The sequence below is a fragment of the Diospyros lotus genome, chromosome 2 (genome assembly GCF_014633365.1).
Source record: "Diospyros lotus cultivar Yz01 chromosome 2, ASM1463336v1, whole genome shotgun sequence".
In the NCBI taxonomy this organism is placed as follows: domain Eukaryota; kingdom Viridiplantae; phylum Streptophyta; class Magnoliopsida; order Ericales; family Ebenaceae; genus Diospyros; species Diospyros lotus.
This window is the reverse complement of record NC_068339.1, coordinates 6128339-6154246: the sequence shown is the minus strand read 5'-3', so window position 1 is coordinate 6154246 and position 25908 is coordinate 6128339. Positions and strand designations below refer to the sequence as shown.

General features: G+C 35.3%; 2 protein-coding genes across 9 annotated transcripts; one reads left to right on the top strand and one right to left on the bottom strand.

The window, feature by feature from the left end:
* Positions 1-450: 450 nt before the first annotated feature.
* Positions 451-6774, bottom strand: LOC127796041 (elongator complex protein 3). The gene is made up of 9 exons (XM_052328088.1): positions 6231-6774; positions 5802-5871; positions 5523-5695; positions 5201-5375; positions 4588-4754; positions 3967-4186; positions 3774-3878; positions 1073-1225; positions 451-894 (listed from the first exon to the last, which is right to left on the bottom strand). Exons 1-9 carry the CDS (start codon positions 6698-6700, stop codon positions 736-738), a joined length of 1692 nt encoding a protein of 563 aa, XP_052184048.1. The 5' UTR covers positions 6701-6774; the 3' UTR covers positions 451-735.
* A 5619-nt stretch (positions 6775-12393) lies between these two features.
* Positions 12394-25460, top strand: LOC127795278 (uncharacterized). Of its 8 annotated transcripts, none has more exons than XM_052326858.1 (16): positions 12394-12618; positions 12802-12830; positions 12948-13050; positions 14502-14673; positions 15185-15370; positions 15788-15948; positions 16073-16349; positions 16839-17053; positions 17310-17408; positions 17490-18025; positions 18347-19116; positions 19550-19748; positions 19922-20076; positions 20223-20276; positions 20934-21210; positions 21316-22040. In XM_052326858.1, coding segments are annotated over exons 1-14 (3075 nt in total). In that variant the 5' UTR covers positions 12394-12446; the 3' UTR covers positions 20224-20276; positions 20934-21210; positions 21316-22040. The 8 variants fall into 8 exon arrangements, with proteins under 8 accessions (XP_052182818.1, XP_052182817.1, XP_052182819.1 ...); XM_052326857.1 differs by having other exon boundaries at positions 20180-20276; XM_052326859.1 differs by having other exon boundaries at positions 19922-20095.
* The last annotated feature ends 448 nt before the right edge of the window (positions 25461-25908 follow it).

Below are 25908 nucleotides of genomic sequence, written 5' to 3'. Positions count from 1 at the left end.
TTTAATGCTGCTCTTTATAATCTTTTTATATTTATTAGTGTATAATTTATTTATATTAATGTCTCTTTTACTTATTAAGCATATTTATTTATATATTATAATTTTTTAAATAATTATCCTTCGACGTCCCTTATACTCGTGTTCGATTACGTAAGGAAGATAAATTACAAATTGAGCCTTTGACATTTGCATAAGGGAGAAATTGAACTCACGACTCACCAAACAACACCGACATATCGCTCGTTCTTTTATCATCTGACTTATTATATATGATGATTCTTATAGCTATATACAACGCTCTCTTCGTATTTATAAGAAGCTCTGTTGATTTTTCTTTTTTCCCTGACCAAACCTAACTAAAAAGATCATTCTTATGAGGCAACAGTGCGGAAGTTGAAAGCTGCCATGGGCTAGGCATTTAAAGGAACCTTGTGCAACAATTGTATCGTCTCAGAGGTGTCGTCCAACACACATCTAGTAATAGTATCAAATTTAAATTGGTCCACCAAATTCTAATTCACAAGCCTAGACTACTGCTGAACTCCCTACTCCTCAAGTCAAGAACAAATATTTGCTTTTCTTTGAGCTACGTAATATATAGTTTTTATCAAAAACGAACCATAAACAAGGTTTATGGCAACAAACTAACTCAAATTATAACTAATCTTGCATGTGTCAACACAAGCACAAAACTGCACAACATGCATTACAAAATTCGTCTTGGCAAGTCTTCTGCTACACCAGGTATTTTACCATGTACGGACCTTCGAGCTCATATCCCAACTTCCTATAGTAATGGCGGGTTCCTACACCTGAAATAACAGCCATCTTCCTTGACCTATGCTCCCGGCGAGCAATCCGCTCAGCTTCCTCCATCAGAAGTGTGCCATATCCCTGCGACAAGGAGCAAGAAAGAAAAATGAGAGAAGCAATTTAGCACAATGGAGAGTTCCTGGCTCTAAGAAGCCGCAACAGGATCAGACGGTCTTGCAAGAACTTGAGGAACTTAAGGATTGCGGTAGGGGCAACTACTACAATTTTCATGTTGAACAGATATGGAGGAGAAAGGCACCTGGTGTTGCAGCTTATCTGCATCCCGCCCATGAACTGGAACTGCAGTGCCATAGACATGGAGTTCACGAACAATTGAACACTTGCCAACAAGTTCAGGGCAGGTTACATTCCGGCCACATTTTCTTAAGCGCAGTAGCCCAACAAGAATGTCCTGCATCCAAAGAAGAGAACTGTGGATTAGATTATAGGAAGCCTTTGTTGCTTACCATTAAAGATATGTAAATGAGCAATCAAAATCAAAACAATGCATGGTCCCTTGCTCATTTTCAAAATGCTAACAAGGACAAGAAGAAATGTCTGTCAGAGCTCAAATATTATGCATACTTCTCCTAGAAACTATTCCTAAGAGGATGATATCGCCATAGCAGACAGTAGCAATGAACTAAGAATATACTAATCACCAATGAAGGCAAAGATGCAGCACATTTGACATGTAGACAGGCTAGTATTAACTTCGGTAAAATGCAAGATAATAGATAATGAAGGAAAAAGAAAATTATTGCATGTAAGAGTGAAAGAAAGATGCTTGTCAGTTAAAAGGATTAACAATGGTATTTATAAACTTACAAAAAAAGCCTATCAATGAGTCCCAATAAACCAGTGTAGGATTTCAAAGTAAAAAGGAGTTTGAATTATGTATATACAAGTTATTAAAGACAAGTATCATAGAGCACAAATGCGTGTTAGAACTTATAGAGGGATACTAAGACTTTTTACAATTATAATTTAATTATCAAGGATTTGCACTGAACTTTTAGCTCTTTAATAATGAATGAACTCAGTAAGCATGTCTAATAAGAGGGGTCCTTAGTGTATCTAATTCATAAAGGACATTGTCTTAATGGATGACACAAAAAAGCATTTACAATAAGCTTGAGTAATAGAGGGGTACCTTAAAATTCAAAGGCATTAAGTTGAGAATGTCAAGAATAAAGCATATGAACATGTAAAAAAAGTGCATCCCTAGTGCACAAAACTCCCCACTTTGCAAGACTTGGGATAGAGTTGTATTTGTTCAAATATAACGGATCAATTGTTCAAAAAGCCAAAAAATATTATTGAGAATGTTACTCACACAATCAAGACAAAATAGCTAATGCAGAGAAGTGCTTTTCAGTATTTATGTGATTATAAAATCTATTTAAAGTGACAAGAGTTTTATTGGATAGCAATAAGACCAACTTTATTGTATGCCCAAGAATATTAGGTAGTTAGGCACTGATATGTTCAAAATATAAGTGTAAATGAGTTAGAATATTATAGTAAATGTGCAATCATATAAAAACAGCAAGATTATCCAATATCCATGATAAGGTTAGCATAATGTAAAAGGGTGTCCCTGTTGCACAAGGCTCCCCCTGCCTTTTGCACAGAGAGATTGTTTCCCAGCTTGAACCCTTGACCTTCTGGTTACAAAGGAACTTTACCATTGCTACCAAGATGGTTTAAACACATTAGAAGAAGATTGACAAATGCAAGTGTGACGAGTGTGGATGGAATAGAAAAAGTTTGTAGCAAAAGTAGTAAGAGGAAGATCAACAACAATCCTAAGCATTAAACCTATTAGGTGGGTTGGCTACATGAGTTCTATCTTTCCACTCATCTTAAAAGAGGTAGAGGAAGACTAGAAAAATTTAATAGAAAACTCAGGCATGACATGAACGGACTGACCTTAACAAAGACACTTGTCATGGATAGAGATCATTGCAAGCTAGAAACCATGCGGCTGACTTCACTTGATAAAATTAAGATTTGGCATCTATCAAACTTGTTCCTAAATTTCAATGGCCGTAAACAGCAAGTAACAGCTGGAGAAATAAATGGCTATTTTTATAACCCTTGGAGATTGGTTGACAGTACAGGACGGATCTAGGCCAAAACAACATGATTCTTCAACTACTGACAAACAATCAAGGACATGACAAAAACGAATCCTAAAAAGTGCATGGTAACATGATTCCACACCATAGAGTCAAATTATGACTCAATATCAAACCCCCATGGCCCAACCCAAGAGAGAGAAAAAATGGAGACAGAAAAGGAAATGAATTTAATGTGATGGTGTCACAACCCCGCTCTTGAGGAAGGAATTGATCCTTTCTCCGGTAAGAATTCCGTGAAGGGTTAGTGGTTGAGTAAGAGTAGAGAATAGAGAGTAGAGAGTAGAGAAGAGAGGTTAGAGAGTGAGAGAGAAATAGGAAGGAAACAGATTCTGATAATTCTCATTGATGATTTCCTCCCGATGGAGGGGTACAGAAATATAGGCCGTTTGGGGGGATATTCCCCTGTCAGAGGTGGGCCCGCACCTGGTACAACTTCTAACAAACTATATTCCTTTTTGTCTTCTTCCTACCCAGCCGATCGCCACCTTAATTCAGCTAACGCCTAATCATCCAAAATGGCAGCATTTTAACCTACCAGCTACTACCGAACAATAATGCTGGAATTTAAAAAATGCAACGGAAATAAATGCGGGAATGACTGGTCATTTCGTGACAGATGGCCATCCAGTTAGGAGCAGAAAAGACAATAGACATGCTAACTTTAAGTCTAACTTTGACCATGCTATTATACCACTTAGCATGAACCAAAAGCAAGCAGTGGCGAAAACACTTCAGGGTTTGCACACGCATGCAAGTGGGAGTGTTAACAATTTTTTTTTTTTCTTTGCAGCGGGGGGTGGGGAACATTCCCAGTACCTGGCGTGTATCTTCATATGAAAGAAAAGTTTCCCAGCCCTCATTTGCAGTATAATCACGCCGAACAAGCTCTACTTCCTCTGGCTTTATTTTGTGGTGAATATCCTAAAAAAACACATAATTAGCCAAAATTTCAATTTATTGAAGTTTTTAGCAGATGTATATTCGTAATAAAACACCTATGATTATTTACCTGGATTCCAGCTTCACGTGTTCTAACATCTCGGCATTTCAAGCCCAGGTCATCCATCCGAGCTAAAGCTAGCTCCCGAAGATTTCCTTTCTCCACTCCAGAGGTAACTAGAGGCATAGGTATATCACGTTGAACTCTATATACACGTGTCCAGGGGGGAACCATGGCTAGGATCCTTGCTACAATGTCCACAAGCTGCTCAGGTGGGTAATTTCTATACCTGAAAAGGAGATTTAGAATGAATGTTTGGCCTGGGTAATAGTGTATATTTTGAGGGGATAGTTTTATGCACACACACTTATATAATATATATATATATATATATAAACCAGTTATAAAGAACTGGATTGCTTCAAAAGAAATCCGAAAAGATGAAAGTTTATTTTAGGCAACCAAGTAGATCTGATGCAGTTGCCAGATGTCAGCGGCCCTGCACTGTTTGATTGGTAAGTCAACGAGTTGAGATCCCATTTTCTTTGTCCGTTAAGCCTCCCAGCTATGGTCTTTATTTGTTTTCCTACTCCATGTTCTTCATGCTATAGAGATCACTGTTTGAATAGCCCCAACAAAGAAACAAGAAACCGCCAACACCTAGAAAACAAAACTAATTTAATATTGTACCTGCCAGTTTTCCAAAGCTCATAGAGACCAGTCCCACGAATAACAAGTGTGGGATAAATTTTAAGCCCATCAGCCCTAAATGAAGGACTTTCAAAGAATTCCTTGAAACTTTCTAAGTCCCTTTCAACCCCGACATTTGGAAGATCAGGCATCATATGAGCAACAACCTGTAAGAAAAGCATTAAAGTTGGGAACATGGAGGAAAAAGGACACTGGACTTGTACTAAAAATGCACAACAGAAAGGCACCAATAGTTGCAAAAACAACATGAAGACCAACATCACAATGACATTGTATAGCAACAACTAGGCAGACAAACAAAATTGTTTCAAGTTTCCAATATATGATTCTAAGTAAACAAACATAGAGCGTGCCAATCTGAAAATGCTATCCAAGAATTCAAAATTATTCCTTCTGTTAATCATGATTTAAATTAGAACCTGCTGTTTAATGAGGTCAAAAGTCAGAAGAGGGAATTTATGCTATGATTCTTTATGAAGAAGAAAAAGTGTTTAGCAAAATTTACAGTTGGAATTCTTTATCAGGAACTAAATTTACAAAATTGAGATTCCATATGGAGGACCAAAATTTATAGGATAGGACAGCAGAGAACCTTAAAGCCAGCATCCTTGGCCAAGCAAAAGCAATCAGCCACAGCAGCTACTGTGTGGCCTCTATTGGTGTCACGGGCCACATCCTCATAAGTGCTCTGGACTCCAATCTCCAGCCGTGTACAGCCATAAGAAAGCATCTGCCGTAAATGAGGTCCAAGGCAATAATCTGGCCTCCTAAAATTGAAGTGAAATACAAATTAAATTTCAAGCTTATGCATACTTGTATGAAACCTTGTACATGACTATGCTAGCAAAAATATCTGACAGTGACAAGATAACTAATTTAGAATTCTGAGATAATAAATTGAAATAGTAGCTCACGTTTCAATAGTCATCCCGATACACTTTATAGCACCATGCTCGGAGTAGGAAACTGCCTCCTCAACATTAGCAGAAGTATGTCCTGATAAAGCATCATGAAGATTTCTTATAAAGTAATCGCGGTAATCTGATGGCAGTGACATAAACGTTCCTCCCATCAAGATGAATTCAACCTGCAAAATGGATGGTCATTATAATAAGTGAACTAGGGTATCTATGGAATTTTTTTCATTCTTTGCAACCATAGTTAACAATCTTAAAATATGGAAGATGCCAGACCTTATCCACACTATGGCCCAATCGTTTGAGCTGATCTATCCTGCTTCTAGCTTGAACATATGGGTTATATCTGAAACCAATTGACAATAATCAGTAACAAATACAGTATCAACTACAAGAGGTGCATGAGCATATGTAATTTATAGACGATATTGTCTTAGTAGATACCACAAAAGAAGACATAAATGTTAAGTTTAAATTATAGAGAAACACCTTATAATTCAGAGACTTCAAGCAGAACAAGTTGAAAACAGAATACATGGAACTTAAGTTTGTTAAAAGTAGAAGAATGGGTGATGCCATGGTAAGATTGAAGATTAAGTTATATCCCCCAAAAAACAGTTTAGATATCTTTGATCAATTGTTTAAAGAAAAGGACATTATTGATGATGTTAGTTACAAAATCAAAGTCCCAGTGTTTTGCAATACCTAGCACGAATTGCGCGCATGCTGGTGGGCTCGTATCCAGTGTAAGACTGCGTACTGTACTCAAAATCCGAATCAGGGCCACCGGGGCAGTACACACATATGTTGCCAGTGGTGGCGATGTGGGGGCAACGGTGGGGCTTCGACATCACGGCCACGACAGCGATGCCCGAGGCTGTGCGGACGGGCTTGGCTCGGAGCTTGGGGAGCAGAGACTCGCGCTCGGAATCGGGGAGGGCGGCGATCATCTCGACGAGCTTGGGGGCCCGGGAGAGGCCGTACTTCCGGCAGGCGGCGGACTTCAGGGCGTTTAGGTCGACGTTCTCGCCACGGTGGGAGAGGTCGACCATGTTGTTGACAATCTCGGCTATGGCTCGAACGCGGGCTTCTTCGTCGCTGAGTCCGTGGGACACGACGCCGCCTCGGCCAGGCCGAGGGAGCTTCCGGGACTCGGCAACCGCCGCCGTCGCCATGAGGGAGAGTGGGAGGGATGAATCAGAGACGATTTGCCCGCGTCAGTTGTGCGCAAAATAAAGCATAACTAACAGGAGCTAATTCTTTTATTTACGCAACTATTGTTTTCTCAATTTTATTTTCTGCTGCTACCCCTATCTTAATAAAAATAAGATCGTGCCCTTATGTTTTTGCTTTTTATGGGTACAATTAAGGTTCTTTCAAATCATAGGAATTTTATTAAATTCGTATCCCACTTTTTTATACTCTTATTTATTAAATAATTAAAGATGGCAGCTGCTTTCCTTTCCTCCCCTTTTCTCACATCTCATTTCCTTCTCCCCTTAGGCCATCTTCAAAGCTGGACTTAAATTCCCGTCGAGCCAAATTTTGAGAAAAAAACTACTAAAATTCATCTTTTAACGCACTTTTTTTATTTGTCTCGTCACTTCTTAAAATTTAACCAAACTTCAAATGTCTCGCAAGCTAAAATTTGTTCTCTATTCTATTTTATCCCAACGACTCTTTGTACTTTAAAGAAGTTACCAATGATAAGCAATAGCAACAACGAGAAGTAACAGCGACAATGACCAATAGCGACCACGAGAAGAACAATGACAGGATTTGGTATTTGCAACTAGCATAACGTTGTCTTCTTCGACCTTCTTTGACTTATAGTGTAACAGTCCGCCTTCTTGGGCATGTTATGCCTTAAGAAATTTGGTTAAATTTTTTTTTTAAACATTATTTTAAAATTCCCTAAGACCGTATCTAGTGCCATATGAGATATCTAGACTATAAATAAATGTAAAGCGGAAGCTGAATCGAACCCGCTCATGGTAATGCATAATTTAATAATTGTACATGGCATTTAATACAAGTTAATACATAAAACGTTTAATAATGGAACAATATACATAAATCTTAAACTAATCATATTATAACATGGTACATTTACTCGCATCTTGATGTCTCGTGTCACTACACATCACCGCTCTCTGAATCATCTCTGCAAGTCCCGGCTGGAACGTTGAATGTTCCAGGGGCGAACCCATGTTAAATAATGAATCATCTAAGTAAAAATACCAAATGTAATGCTATGAGTATATGCAATGTCTTTCATCGTAGGTGTCAACTACACCCCTCATGCTGCCTATCATTTTAGCGGCCACCTCTTCGAAGCCGGGGTGTATGGGTACACCCTTGATAGGCCAGCGGTGTCAGTTCGTACTCTCTACGGCCACATATGTATGTGATCAACAGTATCATTGTGCATGTATGCATTTCATAGTCATGTCATTGATGCAGTCTACATGATGGTTTCATATCATAGCATGCCAATATGATAAAAGCATTTACATTTATAACTGTATTAAATTCAGCCAGCATACTTACAACTAATTTGTCTTGAATTACGTGCAAAGCGGCTATCCCTTAATCTACTTGCTCACAAGGACCCCTACAGGATAGATTTATTTTTAGAACACCATTTGCTAATTTTTCATAATTTCTTTCATTTTTTTGTATTTTACTCCTAAGCTTTATCTCTTCAAAATACATAATAATTATCTAAGCTTCATAAAAATTTAATCTCTCTTTATCAATATTCCTTAAATAATATTCCTAGTATTCTAGAATTTTCTTGGAATTTTCTAACTTAAATTCCTACTATTTCCCTTATTTCATAATAGCTAAATATGTAATTATTACATAATAATTACCTAATCTTTCAATTTATTAAATTTCTCTTCACTAATATTTCTTAAATAATACTTATAACATTCTGAAATTTTGTTGGGATTTTCAGAATTAAAATCCTATTTTTTCTTTATTTCTATAATAGAAAAATCTACTTAAATTACATAATAATTTTAGTATTTCTAGAAAATTGCTTCACTAATATATCATAAACAACATTTCAAATTTAATAAAAAAAAATCAAAATTTTACTCTCTTTTTTTTTCTTTTCAAACGGGCGCGTGCAGCAATATATCATAAACAACATTTCAAATTTAATAAAAAAAAATCAAAATTTTACTCTCTTTTTTTTTTCTTTTCAAACGGGCGCGTGGGCTGCACACGCCCTTGCCTCAACCGCGGGCGCGTGCATTCACGCGCCTGACCCCCCATTTCCGGTCATCTTCCTCGGCGGCTCTAACGTCGCCGGTGACGCTGCCAGTGCACGAAGCTTCGAAAGAAGCCTCCTTCCCCCTTAAACTCGACCCCCATAACTCGATTATGGCTTTAAATTTTCAAAAAAATAACAGTTGGTACCTCGATTCGTTGTTTGAAGTCGCGGCTCCGGCGAGTTTACGATTTTCCGGCGAGCTTGATTGCTCCTTCTCCACTGCTTCGTTGACCTCCAAATTTTCTAGAATGCTTGCCCACAACCTGAAGATCAAGACCCTACTCTCCAATCTCACAAAATCTCTCCCAATCGACCGATCTAAGCCTCGAAATTTTTGGGTGGATTGGGCAGTCTTAGAGCGGCTATTTATAGCCCATTTTCGACGTGCTTCACTTCCCCATTGACAACCACGCGTCCCAGAGGCCATACCTCGGTCATTTCAGCATTTAAAACCCTTCCTTTACCCCCAAGAAGCAACTTGCAGGCGCGGCCACGCTCTAGCCGCGCACTGCTTCTGCAATCCGATTTTCAGATTTTTTTTTTTTACATATATATATACATGATATACATATATACTTACATTTACATAAAATGATTTCTTTAATCTTAAATTATATTATAATTTAATCACATTAATCTTACTATTTTTATTTACATAATTATACATTTATTTATATTTCACATACATACTTAAGCTAATCATATAAACATAATTAATCTAAACCAAATTAATTACATAAACTTAATATCATATAGACTAAATTAATTTAATTTATTTAATGTGACTTAGGGTATTACATATAGCACTAGATTCGAGGAATAGTGTTGATAGGGATAACTAGTGTAGGCGACGACGGTAGCAACTCCCTCCTCTAACAGCAACGTCGACTTCTTCCTTTAAATACTTGCAATTTCTAATGTGTATATATATATATATATAGTATTTTGCATATATTTTGTATGTACGAAGAATTTGGTGTATTTTTAAGAATTGTTGAGGGAATTTATTGGTGTATTTAATTATTGATTTTGTGTATGTGTGTATTTGATTATTTTGTATATTTAATTAATTATTAATTTTGTTTATGTGTGATTATTTTATATATTTAATTATTAATTTTATGTATGTGTTAAAATCATAAATAAAATAAATTAAATTAAAATTTATAAAAATAAATAAATAAAATAGAGAGTGAAATAGAAAGAATAATAAGGAGTGTGGGTTGGAACATGCATACTTTTCAAGACAAATTAAAAATATAGAATGATTCATTTATAATATAATAAGAAGTGAAGCAGAGAGATTGCCTTAATTTCAACCAACTATCATTATATTTAAATTATTAAATTTAACATTGTCTCAGGTTATAGATTTAGTAATCTAAACTTATTGAATGCTCTTCTCTTATTGTTAACTAATGATGACGTTGTGTGATACACGGAAGGGTTTAATTTAAAAATAAAAAAATAAACTTGTTATTTTAAATAATTTTAATAGAATCGATAATTATATATTTTTTAAATATTTAATTATTTATCAAAATTTAAATTTAATTAATTATTCGCTATTCAATATGTTAATTAAGTACACTTTTAATTCAATATACTACCATTCAATGTGTTAAAAAATAATTAACACATTAAATAGGTGATTTGATAAAATATTTATAATTTTTTTATTTATTATATTATATTTATTTATAAATAAATATTATAAAATCTATAATATATCAACTCAAAGACGTTTGTTATTTTATATTTATTATATTATAGTTATAAATATAAATTAAAATTCTTAAATATGAGTAAGAATAAGTTTTTTCAATAATAACAAAATTTTAAAAATATGAATTTTGATTTATTCCATAGTCTTAAAAATGTGATACCTTAAATATTAATTAGCATTGAAAAACCCAAGCATTTGACAACCTTAAATAATTTTGTATGAATTTGTTAAGATATCACATTTTCAAGACTATAATATAATTATCAAAGTAATTAATAATTAATTAATCACTATATTTAATTTAATGCCAGTTTTTTAGGGAAAAAAATTCACCATTGATTGACACTTGGCAAAATGTTTTGTTTGATTATCATATTTTAATATTATATAAATATATATAGAATAAAGATATAAATATAATATTTTAAATAAATGGACAATTTTCTATAACTTAATTAATAGTTTAAGTTGTCTATTAATATTTCTCATAAAACCCATGCAAATTTAATACAAATTTTAGAGACAAAAAATAATTTGACAAATTTTTTAAGGGAACAAAAATTTGCAAACTACTGTACTTTAATATAATATATTATATATTATTATATTATACAAAGATAAGATTTTATTTAATAGATAATTTTTTATAACTTAATTAATACTTTAAGTGTCTATTCATATTACTGATAAATAGTATTTATTTTTGATTGATTGACAGATTAATTGATGAGAAGATCTAACAGAAAATATTTATTTTTGATTAATTAATAGCATTGAAAATTTTATGCAAGTTTAATACAAATTTTAGATGTAAAAAATAGTTTGACAGATTTTTGGAAGGAAGAAATATTTGCATACTATTCTACTATATATTATATATAATATATAATATTTATATTATATTATATAAAGATATAATTTTATATAAATGAACAATTTTATGTGACTCAATTAATAGTTTAAGTGTTTATTCATATTACTCATAAATAATATTTATTTTTGATTGATTGACGAATTAATTAAATATTTAATATTCACATAATAATGTATTGAAAAACTTATGATTAGCATTGAAAAACTCGTGTATTTAAAATATATTATTAATTTTATAATAATTAGTACATATTATTTCAAAATAATTGAAAGGTTTAAATTATTAATGTAAATTACAAAATGTAAATTATTAATGTAATAAGTACTAAATACAAATCATTGATGCAAGTTTTTGAAGAAAAATTTATTATTACTTATTATTTCAAATCAATTGAAAGATTTAAATTATTAATGTAAATTATAAAATATAAATTATTAATATAATAAGTATTAATTGTAAATCATTTATACAAGTTTTGAGGAAAAATTTATTTTCTCAAAACTATCCTACTTTTATATATATAAAGATTAGTAATAATTAAAAATTTATTAATATTCAAGAAGCCTTTTCTTAAAACTTGGTTTTTGGGATAGCAAATTCTAATTAATTATAATTCTAAGCTAATTATATAAATGTCCTACTAATGAATTGATAGTTTTTAAATTACGGATATTATTTAAGTTAAAAATTTATGACAAGTTTTTTAAGGGGGAGGCAATGTAAAATTAAAGAGTTTTTTTTTTTTAAAAAAAGAAGCTAAGATAAACTTAGAAATGCTTCTTCTTTTTTCTTGCTTTCCTATTTTATTTTTAAATCTTAAAAAATATGGTAATAATTTAAGATAATGTAAATGAGTTAATACCTACAATTTGAATATAAACTATAATTTTCATTTGTTAAGGTGTGGATATATATTTTTTAAAGTTTTTATTTATAATTTAAATATTAATTATGAATTTTTATTTTTATTTGGCAGGTTCCAGTGGCGAATGGAGCCATGAAGCTCATCGCGGCAGAGACAGTAATAGCGTAGCCATCATGGGAGACGATGATCGGAAGAAGAGAAGCAGAGAGATGGAGAAAGCGATTCTCGAGAAGGTCAGGCAAGTCACGGCCGCCATCGACGGCGCCAAGCACGCTGACGAAGTCATATGCGCCCTCTACTCCCTCGGTGTCCTCCTCTTTCCTATAGACTCCCGTGCCCTCTCAGGTCCGTTCCCAACCAAAACGCCTAATTCGAGTTTTTAGTAGCTATTTCTCCCATTCTTCCTTGTTTTCTTGGCAACCAAACGAAGGTTAGTGTTTTGTAGCTATTTGTTCTGAAATTGTTTCAATTTCAGTTTTACTTTATGTGAATTAGAATGAGACTGATTAGTCCTGAATTTGGGTATAGGCGTGGTTGCTCAGCGGTACAGATACGAGGTGCGCATCTATGATTGAAGTTACCAAATCATTGGGAACGGATTTAAGAACTTTGTGTTGATTACTCTTTTTTTTTTGTTGTTGTGTTCAAATTATAAATGATTTTGATGTCTTCAGGTGCTCGGTGCCGAAGTACCTTCTGAAGATGAGAGGAGTCGTTGGTGGTTGGCGTTCTACCAGGGAGCTGCATTTCCTACCCTGGCTAGGGTTTTGCTATATGGTAAGGAGATCATCTAATGAAAAATAAAAAGGAAAAGGAAAATAAACATATTTGAAGGTGTGTTTTTATTTTATTTGAAATTTTCTTTTCTCTTATACTATGACACCAATTGTTGTAGAACACGACCGCATTATGAACAAATCTAAAATCTTAACTACTAGAAGAGAATATCAAAACTGGGAATAATTTTCAAATTTGTAGATCAATTTCAAAACCAATCCAAGATTACCTTGTAGAATACATCCAAGTGATTTTTATATTGTGGTCAAACCCTATGTAGTATGTAGAAAAAAGAAATAATTGAAACTAAGAAAACGAAAAACTAATTTGGAAATAAAATAAAATAATTAATTTTCCACCTTAATTTATGCCTTGATTAATTTTCCTAAAATCAAGAATAGGGCCTTTTGTTACTAAAAAAAAGAGAGTTGACTTTCTTAAAATTTCCAAATATCTATATTTAGGTCCCTCTTATTCTTCTCTAAGCTAAAGAGAACTCTACTCTAGCAAGAAGGATTGCATGTTTTTCAAGAGCAGAGAAGATTTTTAATGACAATGCCACCGTCCTGCCAACTCATCTGGTGCGAGATGGGCATACCCCTGCAGGAACAATCTCAATCCAACATAGGGAAGACTTAAGAATTCCTCATCAATTTGGCAATCAAGCTCTTTACTTGTCGTCTGAATTAATGCTAAAGAATGCTTTTCACATCCGTACTTTTCATTGAACGAGATGATTTATCCATGATAGGATTCCCAACAGCAAGAGTTGTCCCTGCTCCTGTCCTAGCACAACTATCATGTCTTTCCCTGCATGGCTAGTTCTAGCACAGCAGTCTGAATAAGAAAGAGTTAAGTAACGCTCCTCTTGTCCAAAACAGAACTAACGTGGTCGGAGTTCCAAGCTTCAAGATGTCAAGATCATCATCCCCACAACATCCAATTTTACAATTGAATCTTTTGATTGCTAACAACAAGCAGTTTTTTGTTGGAGGCATTCGGAGAGTAAACAACCCCCTTAGTTTTCTTCTCAGCAATTAGCTCTAACTTTTATGGTCAACTATGAGAGTACAATGTAGCCTTTGTCGGGCTTATTCTCCTTGGGCATAACATAAGCTGTCCAACCACAGTAACATATTGGTATCATCATTTCTCCAACTTCCTTGAATAAATTCAAGAAATACTCCGTCCTTGCTAGCATCTTTTGTTTTTATGCATTTCACTTGGCTCAAATCCCTTTGTTGTTTTTTTTTTTCATTCTATTACTTTAGCTAACTTATATATTGCTTTAAGTTGGTTGATCTCAAGTATTTTGACATACTATATTCCTAGCTCACTCACATGCTTAAGAGGAGTTTTAATTCTTTATTCTATTTATTGTTCCCAAATTCATTTTGTAGGTTTATGTACTCTTGCCCAAGGTTGCTCATACGAATTGTTCTTATTTGCAGATGTTGCTACCAATTGGCTAGCTTGTTTCCCACTTTCTGCAAGGAGACATGTATATGATGTGTTCTTTGTCAATGGGTGTATGATGGAAGTTGTTCAGACTGTAGTTCCTTGTTTACAGAAAAATGGAAGTGGGAGTCTTGATATTAATGCCGTGCATTCAAATGTTGAGAGGTAATATAAAAAAAAATTATTTGTTAGTCATTGAACTTGCTTGACATCTTCCACTGGTGGTGTGCTGTACTTGACAATTGATGAATGAGCTGTGTAGTTCATGTTGCACATCATTTCTCTTATTACTGTATGAACTGTGCTTCAATTTAATGTATTATTTTACTAAGTATTGGTTAATAAACTTACTAGGTTTGAGCCTCCTCTGTGGATTTCTTAGATGTGCTGAGAATTAGTAAAAATAAGGTGAAGCTTGCATTATCTTTATTGCATTTATAATTGCTGTTGTACTATAGTTTTCGTGAAGAATAACAGGAATACTGCTTGCAAAAACACAAATCTTGCTGGAGTGTTACAGATGCATATAATTTGATAACGAAAAATCTTATTTTATTGAGATGTTGAATGTGTATCTGATTTGTAACAAGAACATGTGGTCAGGATAAAAACCTTTGCACTTTGCTAGTATGTTATTTGTTGATATTTTGATTTTTTTGTTCTATATATCTTACAGAGTTCTTGCACTTTGCTTGCTTGAGAATGATGGCATACTCCACTTGGCTAGAGAATTTCGTGGATCCTGTCAAGCTGAAGATATTGGCATTGGACCACGTAGTTCAACAATTTCTAGGGTGGCACAGCTTGTGACATCTATCCCTGACAAAGCACAATTGAGGAAGTCCAATTCTCTTTCATCTCAGTATCCACATTTTTTTTGTGTACTCAAGATCTTCAACTACATGCTTGTGTGTGTGTGTTGACATGGACCTGTGACATTTATGTACTTCCTAAACTTAAACTAGAGTTCATACTGAGCAAACACCATCACTGGTTACATTGAAAACTTGATCGTCTGACTTTTTTCACTGCCTATTTAATACACCAATTTAGGTATCTGTTAATATTCCTAAAAAGGAAAACTTTGACTGGATATGATCATTGGGTGATAGAGGATTCCATGGCATAGGTTTCTGAATTCTGATCTCTTTCATGCTTTGGGAGGGGACTAACTATGACCTGTCCAATTCATAATTCTTCATCATAATCATTTCTTACATCATTCTTTCTACTGTAAATCCTTTCTAAGTATTGTTGACTCTTCACCAGCATACTTCAGCTTGTTCTTTAAGCAGATTACCATGCAATTTATTGCTGGTGCAGAAGAATGGGATGCGAATATATGCAATAAAGAATCTATCTTCAATGGAAATGACATGGATGGTACCATACAGTTTGTTGGAGAATCATTTGCTCGCATTTGCCGACGAGGGTCTGCAGGTATTTGGTTTTTATGTATTATTTATTTGTTTATCCATTAAATAAAGTGCACTTTTTTTCTTTTCTGCTGTCCAGCCAGTTTATTTGTTAGTTAAAAGCTGTTATCATCTTTTGCTATTTGCAGATGTGCTGTTAAATCAAGTGATTCCACATGTTCTTAGGCATGTAAGAAGCACCCTATTCTCAAATGATGGTGTGATTGGTAATGAAGTATTGGAGACAAAGCCAGGTTCTCGATTTTGGTTGGTGTTGATGGAAGCAATTAAAGACCTTTATGCTGTGGAAAGATTGTCTGAACAGCTATTGCATTGGCTAGCTGCTGAACATGTTACTGATGTTGAAGCTTACTGGATTCTTTGGATGTTGTTCCATCAGATTTGTGAACATCAAAACACTATCAGGTGAGGGAAAATGCGTATTTGCATTTTCTTTGTGTCAGTCAGCACTCTTGCTATGGTCTCTCTTTGCTCTCACTCTATATGACTTACTCGCAATGGAATTGAATGATTGTATTTTGCTTCATCATTGCACTTGAAATCCATTTAGTAACTCTAAAACACATCCAATGTACCAAGAGTATTTGCTGGCATCAAATTTAGTTTATTAATCTACACATTTGCACCATGTTACCAACCACCAAGGAAACAAGATAATAAATCAATCATCTCACATGTGTGGAGCACTGCCTTTCTTGAACTTCATTATTCTGTTTAATGCCAATGAAATATTTGACAACCAGGACCCTGATGATTAATGTGGAAATGAATACCAGGTTAATTGGTTTTGTTTTTCCCATCCAAATATGGTTTTGTTTTTCTAATTAGTTTGAAAGAAACAATTTATTCTTTTTACCCATTCTTAATATTAAATTTCAATGATTTTGTTTTTAGGTCCATGTTTGTTGAAAAGTTTTTACTCTGGAAAGTGTTTCCCGTCTGTTGCTTGAGATGGATTCTCCAATTTGCTGTCCTTGAATTCCCTCCTGATTCAACTTTGCCAACAAAAGGTCGTGAAGGTCGGAGTCTCTTGGACATTGCACAGCATCTTGCAGTGGTATGGGCTAAGAAAGAGTTTGTGCAATCAGCCCCACTGGAGCAACAAGCTTGTATCCTTGATCTTGAGCTCTGATAGAGAATTCTAATTGTCTATGATTTGGATGCTGGGAAAAAGTGTTTATGTTTACCAGTATGCTGTAATATCTGCCAATACCCTCCCCTGCCCCTTCAAATTCAGAGAAGAAACAATTTATTTCCTCAGATATTTTCTTCCCCTTTCAAACATTCCAGATATTTGAGGGTAGGCTTCATTCATCTCTGGGAATTTGCTATTTTCTGGTTTGTAGCCCTTAATTCTTGATTCAGATGTAACATCAGCCCTTGGTCTTTCGCTAGAGAAGATGTCAAAAGAAGATCTAGATGCAACCAAGGATGTGATGCGGTCGATTCTGGAAGGAGTTAGCTGTAATTCTTGTTCCCTGCTTTTAATGCCACTTATATTATATCAAACTGGAATTGTCTGACATCCTTTCCTAATTGCTACAGGCAGGCTGGCGAGTCCTATCCATTTGGTTCGAAGAATGGCAAGTAGTATTGCTTTAGTATTCTCTAGAATAATAGACCCTGAAAATCCACTGTATCTTGATGACAACTGCACTGGTGAGACCATTGACTGGGAGTTTGGGTTAGCAACCCCTGAGAAAGGGACAAAGACTACCTCACAAAGCATAGATAAGGATATTAACGAGGAAAAAACATGTAATTCTTTGTTACCAGAAGAGTTTAACAATGCAGCCAATAGTAGTAGGGTGGGTGGCAGTGGCAATGCTAGGAAGAAGAAACTATCTGAATTTAAGTTGGTTGATCCTGATGAGATTATTGATCCAGCTGCACTGAATAATGAAGCATATTCTGTTGGAGAAGAAGAGGAGGATGATGATGTGAGTGAGAATTCTGAAACTTCAGGTGATTCATCTTTACAACCATATGACTTATCAGACGATGACACAGATTTGAAAAGAAAATTGTCACATTTGGTTGATGTGATTGGAGCTCTTAGGAAATCTGATGAAGCTGATGGTGTAAGTCATCTGAGCTTGTTGCTTATCTTTCTATATCAAAATTTCTAGTAGCAAGAGTGTTCCATACAGATCCTAAACTTGATACAATTTGTTATATTTACCTTAGTGGAATCCACATATGATGATACATGATCTTATCCATTTAATAGACAGCTGTAAGAGATATCCTTATCCCCCTGGCACCAGCAAGCTATCATTAACTTTATTACAAACAAATTACATTTCCTATAAAGCAGTTGCTTAAAAGTTTTGGAAAGAAAATTGTTCCTCCCTGATAATCAGCCTTGCTTCCCGCCTTCTTCTTTTTTTTTTTTTATCTAGGTTGAAAGGGCTCTTGATGTTGCTGAAAAGCTTGTTCGTGCATCACCTGATGAGCTAAGGTATGTAGCAGGTGATCTGGTCAGAACTCTTATACAGGCCCGTTGCTCTGATTCAACCATAGAAGGGGAAGAAGAATCAGCTGAAGAAAAGAGGCAAAGATCCCTGGTTGCATTGGTTGTCATGTCTCCATTTGAATCTCTTGATAGCCTCAACAAACTCCTATATTCACCTAATGTAGATGTCAGCCAGCGGATTTTGATATTGGATGTCATGGCAGATGCTGCACAGGAGCTTGCTAATAGTAAGATCATGAAACCAAAACATCAGTCAAGGAACCTCATATCAACCATTTCTGAGACTCAACCTTGGTTTATGCCAAGTAGCATAGGGCCTCCTGGAGCTGGTCCCTGGAAAGAGGTATCAAGAATAGAAACACCATTGAATTGGTCATACTCCTATGAGAGAGAACTTCCCCTTAGACGGGGTCAAATCAAGAGAGGGAAGACACGTCGGTGGAGCGTCAGGTCATCAAATTTACAAGGAAATCAGATGGAATTGTCCCAGAATAAGTTTCCTCAGTATGCAGCAGCGTTTATGCTTCCAGCTATGCAGGGGTTTGATAAGAAAAGGCATGGTGTTGACTTGATTGGTAGGGATTTTATTGTCCTGGGGAAGCTTATCTATATGCTTGGTGTGTGTATGAAATGCATAGCCATGCACCCAGAAGCATCTGCCTTGGCTTTCCCCTTGCTGGATATGTTAAGCTCTAGGTACTAAACACATATATTCATTTACATATAGCAGCACCATGGGAGTTTCTCCTATTGGTGGAAGATGGAAGCTCAATGTACTCACTGTTGATATGGCTTCTAGTGCATTAAGGGTACATCTGGCATCATATATATATATATATATGTTTTTAAATTGGCCTAGAATATAGTAAAAACTAAAAAAAGAAACCAACTTAGAAAAGTGTGGTGGAATATTTTGTTACTGTTTAAAAAACTAGTTTTTGGTAATGATTTTATTAGTAAAAATGTTTAAAAGCTAATAACAACGCCCTTAGAATAAAACAAAATTATATTTGATGAATAGTTGCATAAAATGTAAAACTATATCATCTCTCTCTCTCTTTCTCAGTTCAGTGAGAAAACACAATGTTTTTGTTTGTTTGCCTTCTGAATTTCTGTACTCGTTGTGCAGGGAGATATGCCATCACGCAGAAGCATATATCAGAAGATCTGTTCTTTTTGCAGCTTCGTGCATATTGTTGGCTCTTCATCCCTCTTTCGTGGCATCTTCCTTAATGGAAAGAAACCATGAAATTTCTAAAGGTCTAGAGTGGGTGCGCTCATGGGCGCTTCATGTTGCCGAATCAGACACAGATAGAGATTGCTACACGGTAAGAAAGAGATTCCAGTTGAATAAGCAATGATCATCTTTTTTATTGCTTGCGCTACTTATGCTTTAACATAATGTTCCTCAACTTATTTTGCTTTAAATAGCTGATTTAAATTGATAAGAAGGTTTAATTGCTGATGCTAACATGATCAATTTTACACAATTTGATCTCAGTTGGCTGTAACATGTTTGCAACTCCATGCTGAGATGGCCCTCCAAGCTTCTCGAATACTAGATTCAGCTGAAAGTACACTTACGGCCAAGAGCATTGATAAACCAATGGATCTGCTGAAGGGGACAATTAAAATTCCTCACTCAAGTGTGACATAGTAGGCCTCTATTATTTGGGTACTTTCTATGCGGGAAGCTACTAAGAAGCTGATAAATAAATTATATTTAATCAATTTCCTTTTGTGTGAATTAACGCAGCAGGATAGGGAACTGAGCAAACCTATTTTAACCCTTGAATCTATAGGCTTGCTGAGAGGAAGTGCAATGTATATGGGAGCAGATTTGGCCTGAAACTCAGGTACAATCCTATATTTTGTCACTATCAACACGTTAGGAGTGATGTTTGTAAGTAGCATACTCTTATATGTTGATCATCTTTGACATAGTTGGAATGATGATGCATGTTATCTGTGCTTTTTATGCATTGTAGCTCACTCCCATCTTTTTTGTTCATGCCCAATTGGTTGTTCCATTCTTGGATCTTTAAGAGGCCGTTTGCAGAGCTTTCAGTTTTGATTTTTATTTTTTTATTTGGCTTGTTTTCATTTAAAAAAAAAAAGGAATGAAAACTTAACATCTTGCTGGGTAATTTTGGTTTGTTTTCAAAATTGTGTTTGCTATTTTTCATTTTCATTCTTTCCCCTTCCGTATTATCCCTTGTTGCCACAGAGGGATCTCGCTGGATCCAATAATACCAAGGAGGTAGGAGGGAGGAAGAATGAAGAAGAATTTTAAAAAATGTGAAAAGTTTTCTTGTTTTCATTCTCAAGCCTCATTTATTTTTTTGGTGTTTTCCTCTGATAATAAGGAAAACAAAAAGTCTAGCAAACAGGCCAGCCAGCGATCAATACAGTGGAACTTGATTCCATCACTCTATTTTTGTTTTTATTTTCCCGTAGATTGTTGATTGAGATGACTGTATATCATGTTAATGACCTAGCTTGTGGCCTTTCAGGTTTCTTCTGCTCCTGTAGGCTGTTGTAGGAGTTGTGGTACAGGACAGGAGGAATACATACATGCTTTGGCTTGGAATGTCAGTCTTTGGAAGAGGATTAAGCTACTAAATGAATAATAGAAAATCCTACTAGCAAGTTGCCGAAATGCAATTCTTTTCTTTGCCTTTCAGCTGATGTACTGAAATTACAGGATAGGATATAACTTAACAGTTCACTCTCTTTTCTGGGTAGCCCGATACATAGATAGATATTCACGATCCATATGGTGATTATCGGGTAAGTAAAATGTCAAAACTCATGCTAACAAATATATCCTTATGATGATTACTGGAATGGAAATTTGTGATATATCAAAGTTGCATTTCCTACCTTTCTTTGTAGGATCCAGATGGCCATAGCTCACCGCCCTCGGATCTTCCACTTAGCGTATGAAAGCAACTATACCTTTTACTTAAGAGAGGTGGTATTTTTGTGGAATAATGATATGAGACAAAAGGAGAAAAATGTCCATTTTACTCTTATTTGAGTCTATCCATCAGTGTGATTGTTAAATTCAAGTAGGAGAAAAATGGACATTTTGCTCATTCGACTTAATTGTTTGACGTTCACATTGACCAAAATATTATTACTCATTTTATATTTCCTTTAGTTTTCTTACTTGTCAACAAAATAGTTATTATTGCTGTGTTTAGAATCCCGAGCAATGGAAGTTAAATGAAAAAAAAAAGAAGGAGAAGGAAATAATTATGCAAGGCTTTAATTATTTTAAAATTTTTTATTTGCTTTTCCGTTAAAATGATTAGCATTAGCGAGTTAAAGTTGATATACTCTGTTTAATTTAGTACAATTAAGATTTGGTTTCATTAAAAACATTTAAACGAAGCACCCAATTAACAGAAAAAGTAAAAATTAAAATCTATCTAAACAATGCCTTTTAACTTTGTTGGGGGCGAGATTTTGGATCGCGGGCCTGACAGGATTGGGCCTAGTTTAGGCGCAATATAGGGCCCAGTACGAAAGTTTGCGAAATGCGCGCTCCCGCTCCTTTAGATAGCCTAGTTGCCGCGTTAATGGCCCCCAAAAGTTTCAAACCAGCAATATATATATATATATATATATGTATATATCGCGCGCGCGTGCATATATATATGTATATATAGAGAGAGAGAGAGAGAGAGAGAGAGAGAGAGAGAGAGAAGGAAAATGTTCGGGAGGGTGAGGCCATCGTCTAGCTCGCTGGAATCCTTGGAGCTGGAGAGGCCGCCTTCAAAGATCATCAAAGACGATTCTCTCTCCATCTACGGTACTTTACTCTCTCTACTTGGGCATAAGATTGTGCTTCCTTTTCTTCGAACGAATCTTGCAATTCAGTACATGAAATCCCTATTATTGGTCGCTTTGCATGTTACATACACAGCTCAAGCATGTTTTACTGTCTTGGTCTGTCAATCAGGGATGAATTTGTTTGTTTGCTATTTTTTAGTTAGCTGCGGAGCATGAATCAAGGACCAGTTATTTTGGATATGACAGAAGTAACAAAATTACAGTTAGTTTTACTCTCTCTCTCTCTCCCTCTGTGTGTGTGTGTGTGTGGCAATGTCCGGGGAGGTGATTCCCTGGACTAAAATCAAGAAATGGAACTCAGAATTTTATTGCAGCCTAGATCTCAGACAAACTAGCTGGGATAGAAGTATTACTAATTGGACCTTGATATGGCTTAATGCCACGAGTTTTGGATAGTGAGCCTTGATCTGGTTTTCCATCGTGCTTCATGGAAACCTCGATCAGGTTTTCCGCCTCTCTCCTGGTGTCTTGACCTTCTGGTGTTTTGTGTGCGATCTTGGTCGAAGACAAGAAATGAGTTTTTAGGAGTTGAGGTTTAAAACTTGACCAGCCAATTGAGAAGAAAATGAATAAGGAAAGATAGAAGTAAATCAAAATCTCGCCTGAAATACGGTTGAAACTTGAAAGAGATAGTGGTCAGATATCTGAGATTGCTATTTTCTGGTTCGTATCCCTTAATTCTAGATTCTAGACTCAGGAGACACCAATTAAAAACGAGGAAATTAATGGGGGTGTTCTCCATATATGGGTCTTTTCCCTCTCAAGGAAAAAATTGAGGGAGGGAGAAAGCGAAATGAGCTATTGCTTTGAAATCTGGGCGGTGAAGCTCATGACTTATTTGCCACAGCACCATTAAGGTGTTATTTTAAATCTGAATTTGACTAAAAAATGTGCACATTAACAATAAAACAGAAATGTAATAATATAATGAAAGGAGATTTTGAAAAAGAACATAGAATTGGATTGAAGTGAGATATACGTCGAAACAAATTTTCTTAAGATAAATTTTGCTCCCTCAATGGTGCTAAAGAACCAATGGACGTCTATCTCCCAAGATATATCACTTTTTCCAAAAATTAGTATATCACAATACTAATATTGTCGGACGAAACCAAACTTGATTGTACTCTTCTTGATTGGAAGAAAGAGATTAGAATCTTTTGTACTTGGAAGTAATAGAGGATTATGAAAGTATATTGGAGGAGGAATGTACGAAATCAATAAACTCAAATTGATTTTTGAATAATGGAAATGGAATTAGAGGGGTCCTATTTATAGTTTCTAAGTGTCCAATTGTGAAAGGTTATGTTGTTTGACCTGGATTAATTTGGATCTTTAAATTGCATCATTTTAGATTTGGGTGCAACCTAGCGGTGTAGATTGCACTTTCTTCTAAAAGTTTGCATCCTTTACCATGTACCTTTCACATTTGAACGAATGTGTCCACTTATTCGCAGTCAGTATAAACGGTTGCATCCACTCGACACCCCACTGCACAGAGGCATGCCATGCACGTGCCTCCTGGATGCCTCTGCCACATCATTGCCATGTTGGTCTGCTTGTCATGTCATCGAGCCATTCGACCATACATTTTTGGAGAATTTTCTCCAAAAACCGGACTGGGAGTTGACTCCTTGCATCTATAGTTGACTCTCAGTGTGCCAGAGTCAACTATAGCAAAGCTATAGTCAACCTAGTTGAGAGCCTATTATGCAGAGTCAATCTAACCGAGAGCCTCTCTTGGACAATCAACTCTCACTCAGATAATAGTTGACTATCTTCTTGGAAGTCAACTTTAGTAACTAGAGCGCATCACAACATGGGATTCTTTTCCCATATTAAAGGATACTTTACAATTTGGACTCTTGGAGACTCTTCCAATTCACATGTTTAAGACCCATTAATTCCAACATAAAGGACCTCAGTGCAGGGGCCAGTGGCCTCTGTTAATAGGAAGAGAGGGAATAGGGATGTTCAGAAACTTGGAATGTAAATTAACTAGTGAATGGGTCTGATTACATTTCATTAAGTTCTTTCCCTCTTCTTCCACCCTTATTGTGCAAAAACTAGCGACTAATGAGGAATCCTTGCTTAAATTACGCTTTAATCCATACTATGTTGCTGTGCAACAAAATAAGGCTCTATGTCTAAGCTGGTAATTTGCAAGTACATTAGCAGTTTCCTTGCAAAATAAGGAAAGATAATCTTATGTACAAATTAGACTCTCTCTTGACCTGACAAAGCGGGGAGCTTCTTACACTAGGGATATCTTTTCATACATTGGGATGCTTGTGAAGAGTTTCAGAATTTATTAGCAAAGTTACAAATATGTGCAAAGTGGTAACCACATATAGTTATTTTGATGCAAATAGATTTAATATCGTCCAATTTTCTTTCGGCAAAGAGCGACTTTATGTTAACTGTTGGTGCTATAACTTTTAACTCCCAAAGTGTTCACTAGATTTATCTTCATTTCACTGTAGAGGCTACACTAGCGAAGCTTAGACAAGGCTCTCAACGAGATCTACACTCATCCTCAGTGAAATCAATGGAAACAGATGAGGGTTGCAATTCTGGCAGTACTTTATCCTACGAGGAGGCGATGACAACAGATTTCAAGCGTTCTTCTCCCAGTGTTTCATCAACTTCTTCTAAGGGCATCTCAAAAGAGCAAGAGAATAGAATTGTGTCCGTCATTTGTCTATTTGCCAGATACAGGAGGTCTCAGCATGAACAGGCAGTGATGACAGAGACTACCTCTTCTTCTTCCAGTAGCTTGCTGACCACTGTAACTGTGGATTGATGATTGACACAGCACAGAAATTGCGAGGCAAGAATTTAAGAACTTGATTCTTTTACCTTTCAAATGTTGGAAGAGATCTGAATTTTCGGGTTTATATCCTTAAAAAAAGATAAGCAGCAAGCATATAAACCCATTAACGGGGGAATGCCTGGCCTTTAAAGAAGAAACTGTGATATTCAGTCTGTCCGAATGAATTGTTTGAATGGGTAAAGTATCTATTTTACCTTCCACCGACCAATTCACCCATGGTGAGAGCAAGGGTAAAGTAAATATTTTGCCCACTCAAACGACCGGGTCAGACTGATCATTATTGGCCGGTTTCCCTCTCATGTATTAAAGATTTAATGGGCAGTGTGTTTGATATTGCAAATAATTTCGCTTTTCTAATTATTTCACTCTGTTATTTTGCTTTTCTTTTCTCATAGGCATTGCTTCTTTGCTTGGGGATTGGAAATTTTGATATTGCAGCTCAATATTATGGTTTTGCAGGTGTTAACATTGGATCACTCAAATTTTAAATATAAATTTAATTAATTAATGATATGACTTTTGAACTGATAAGATTGGAAATCTTGATTAGCAAAAAAAAAAAAAAATGTAAGCCTGAAAACTTAATTACCAACTCTGGAAAACACCGTCTACTAAATTTTGGCATGCTACAAATTTTACACCGAAAATATCTATTTATATTACTTGATTAGAATGAGGTTTCAATTTCCATTTTCATTCTTATCCTATCCAAAATGTAGAATTAGGTTTCCGAGAGGATTTCATCTCTATAAAATTTTGAGTGTGATTAAGTTATCAGATAATAATTATTCACTTCA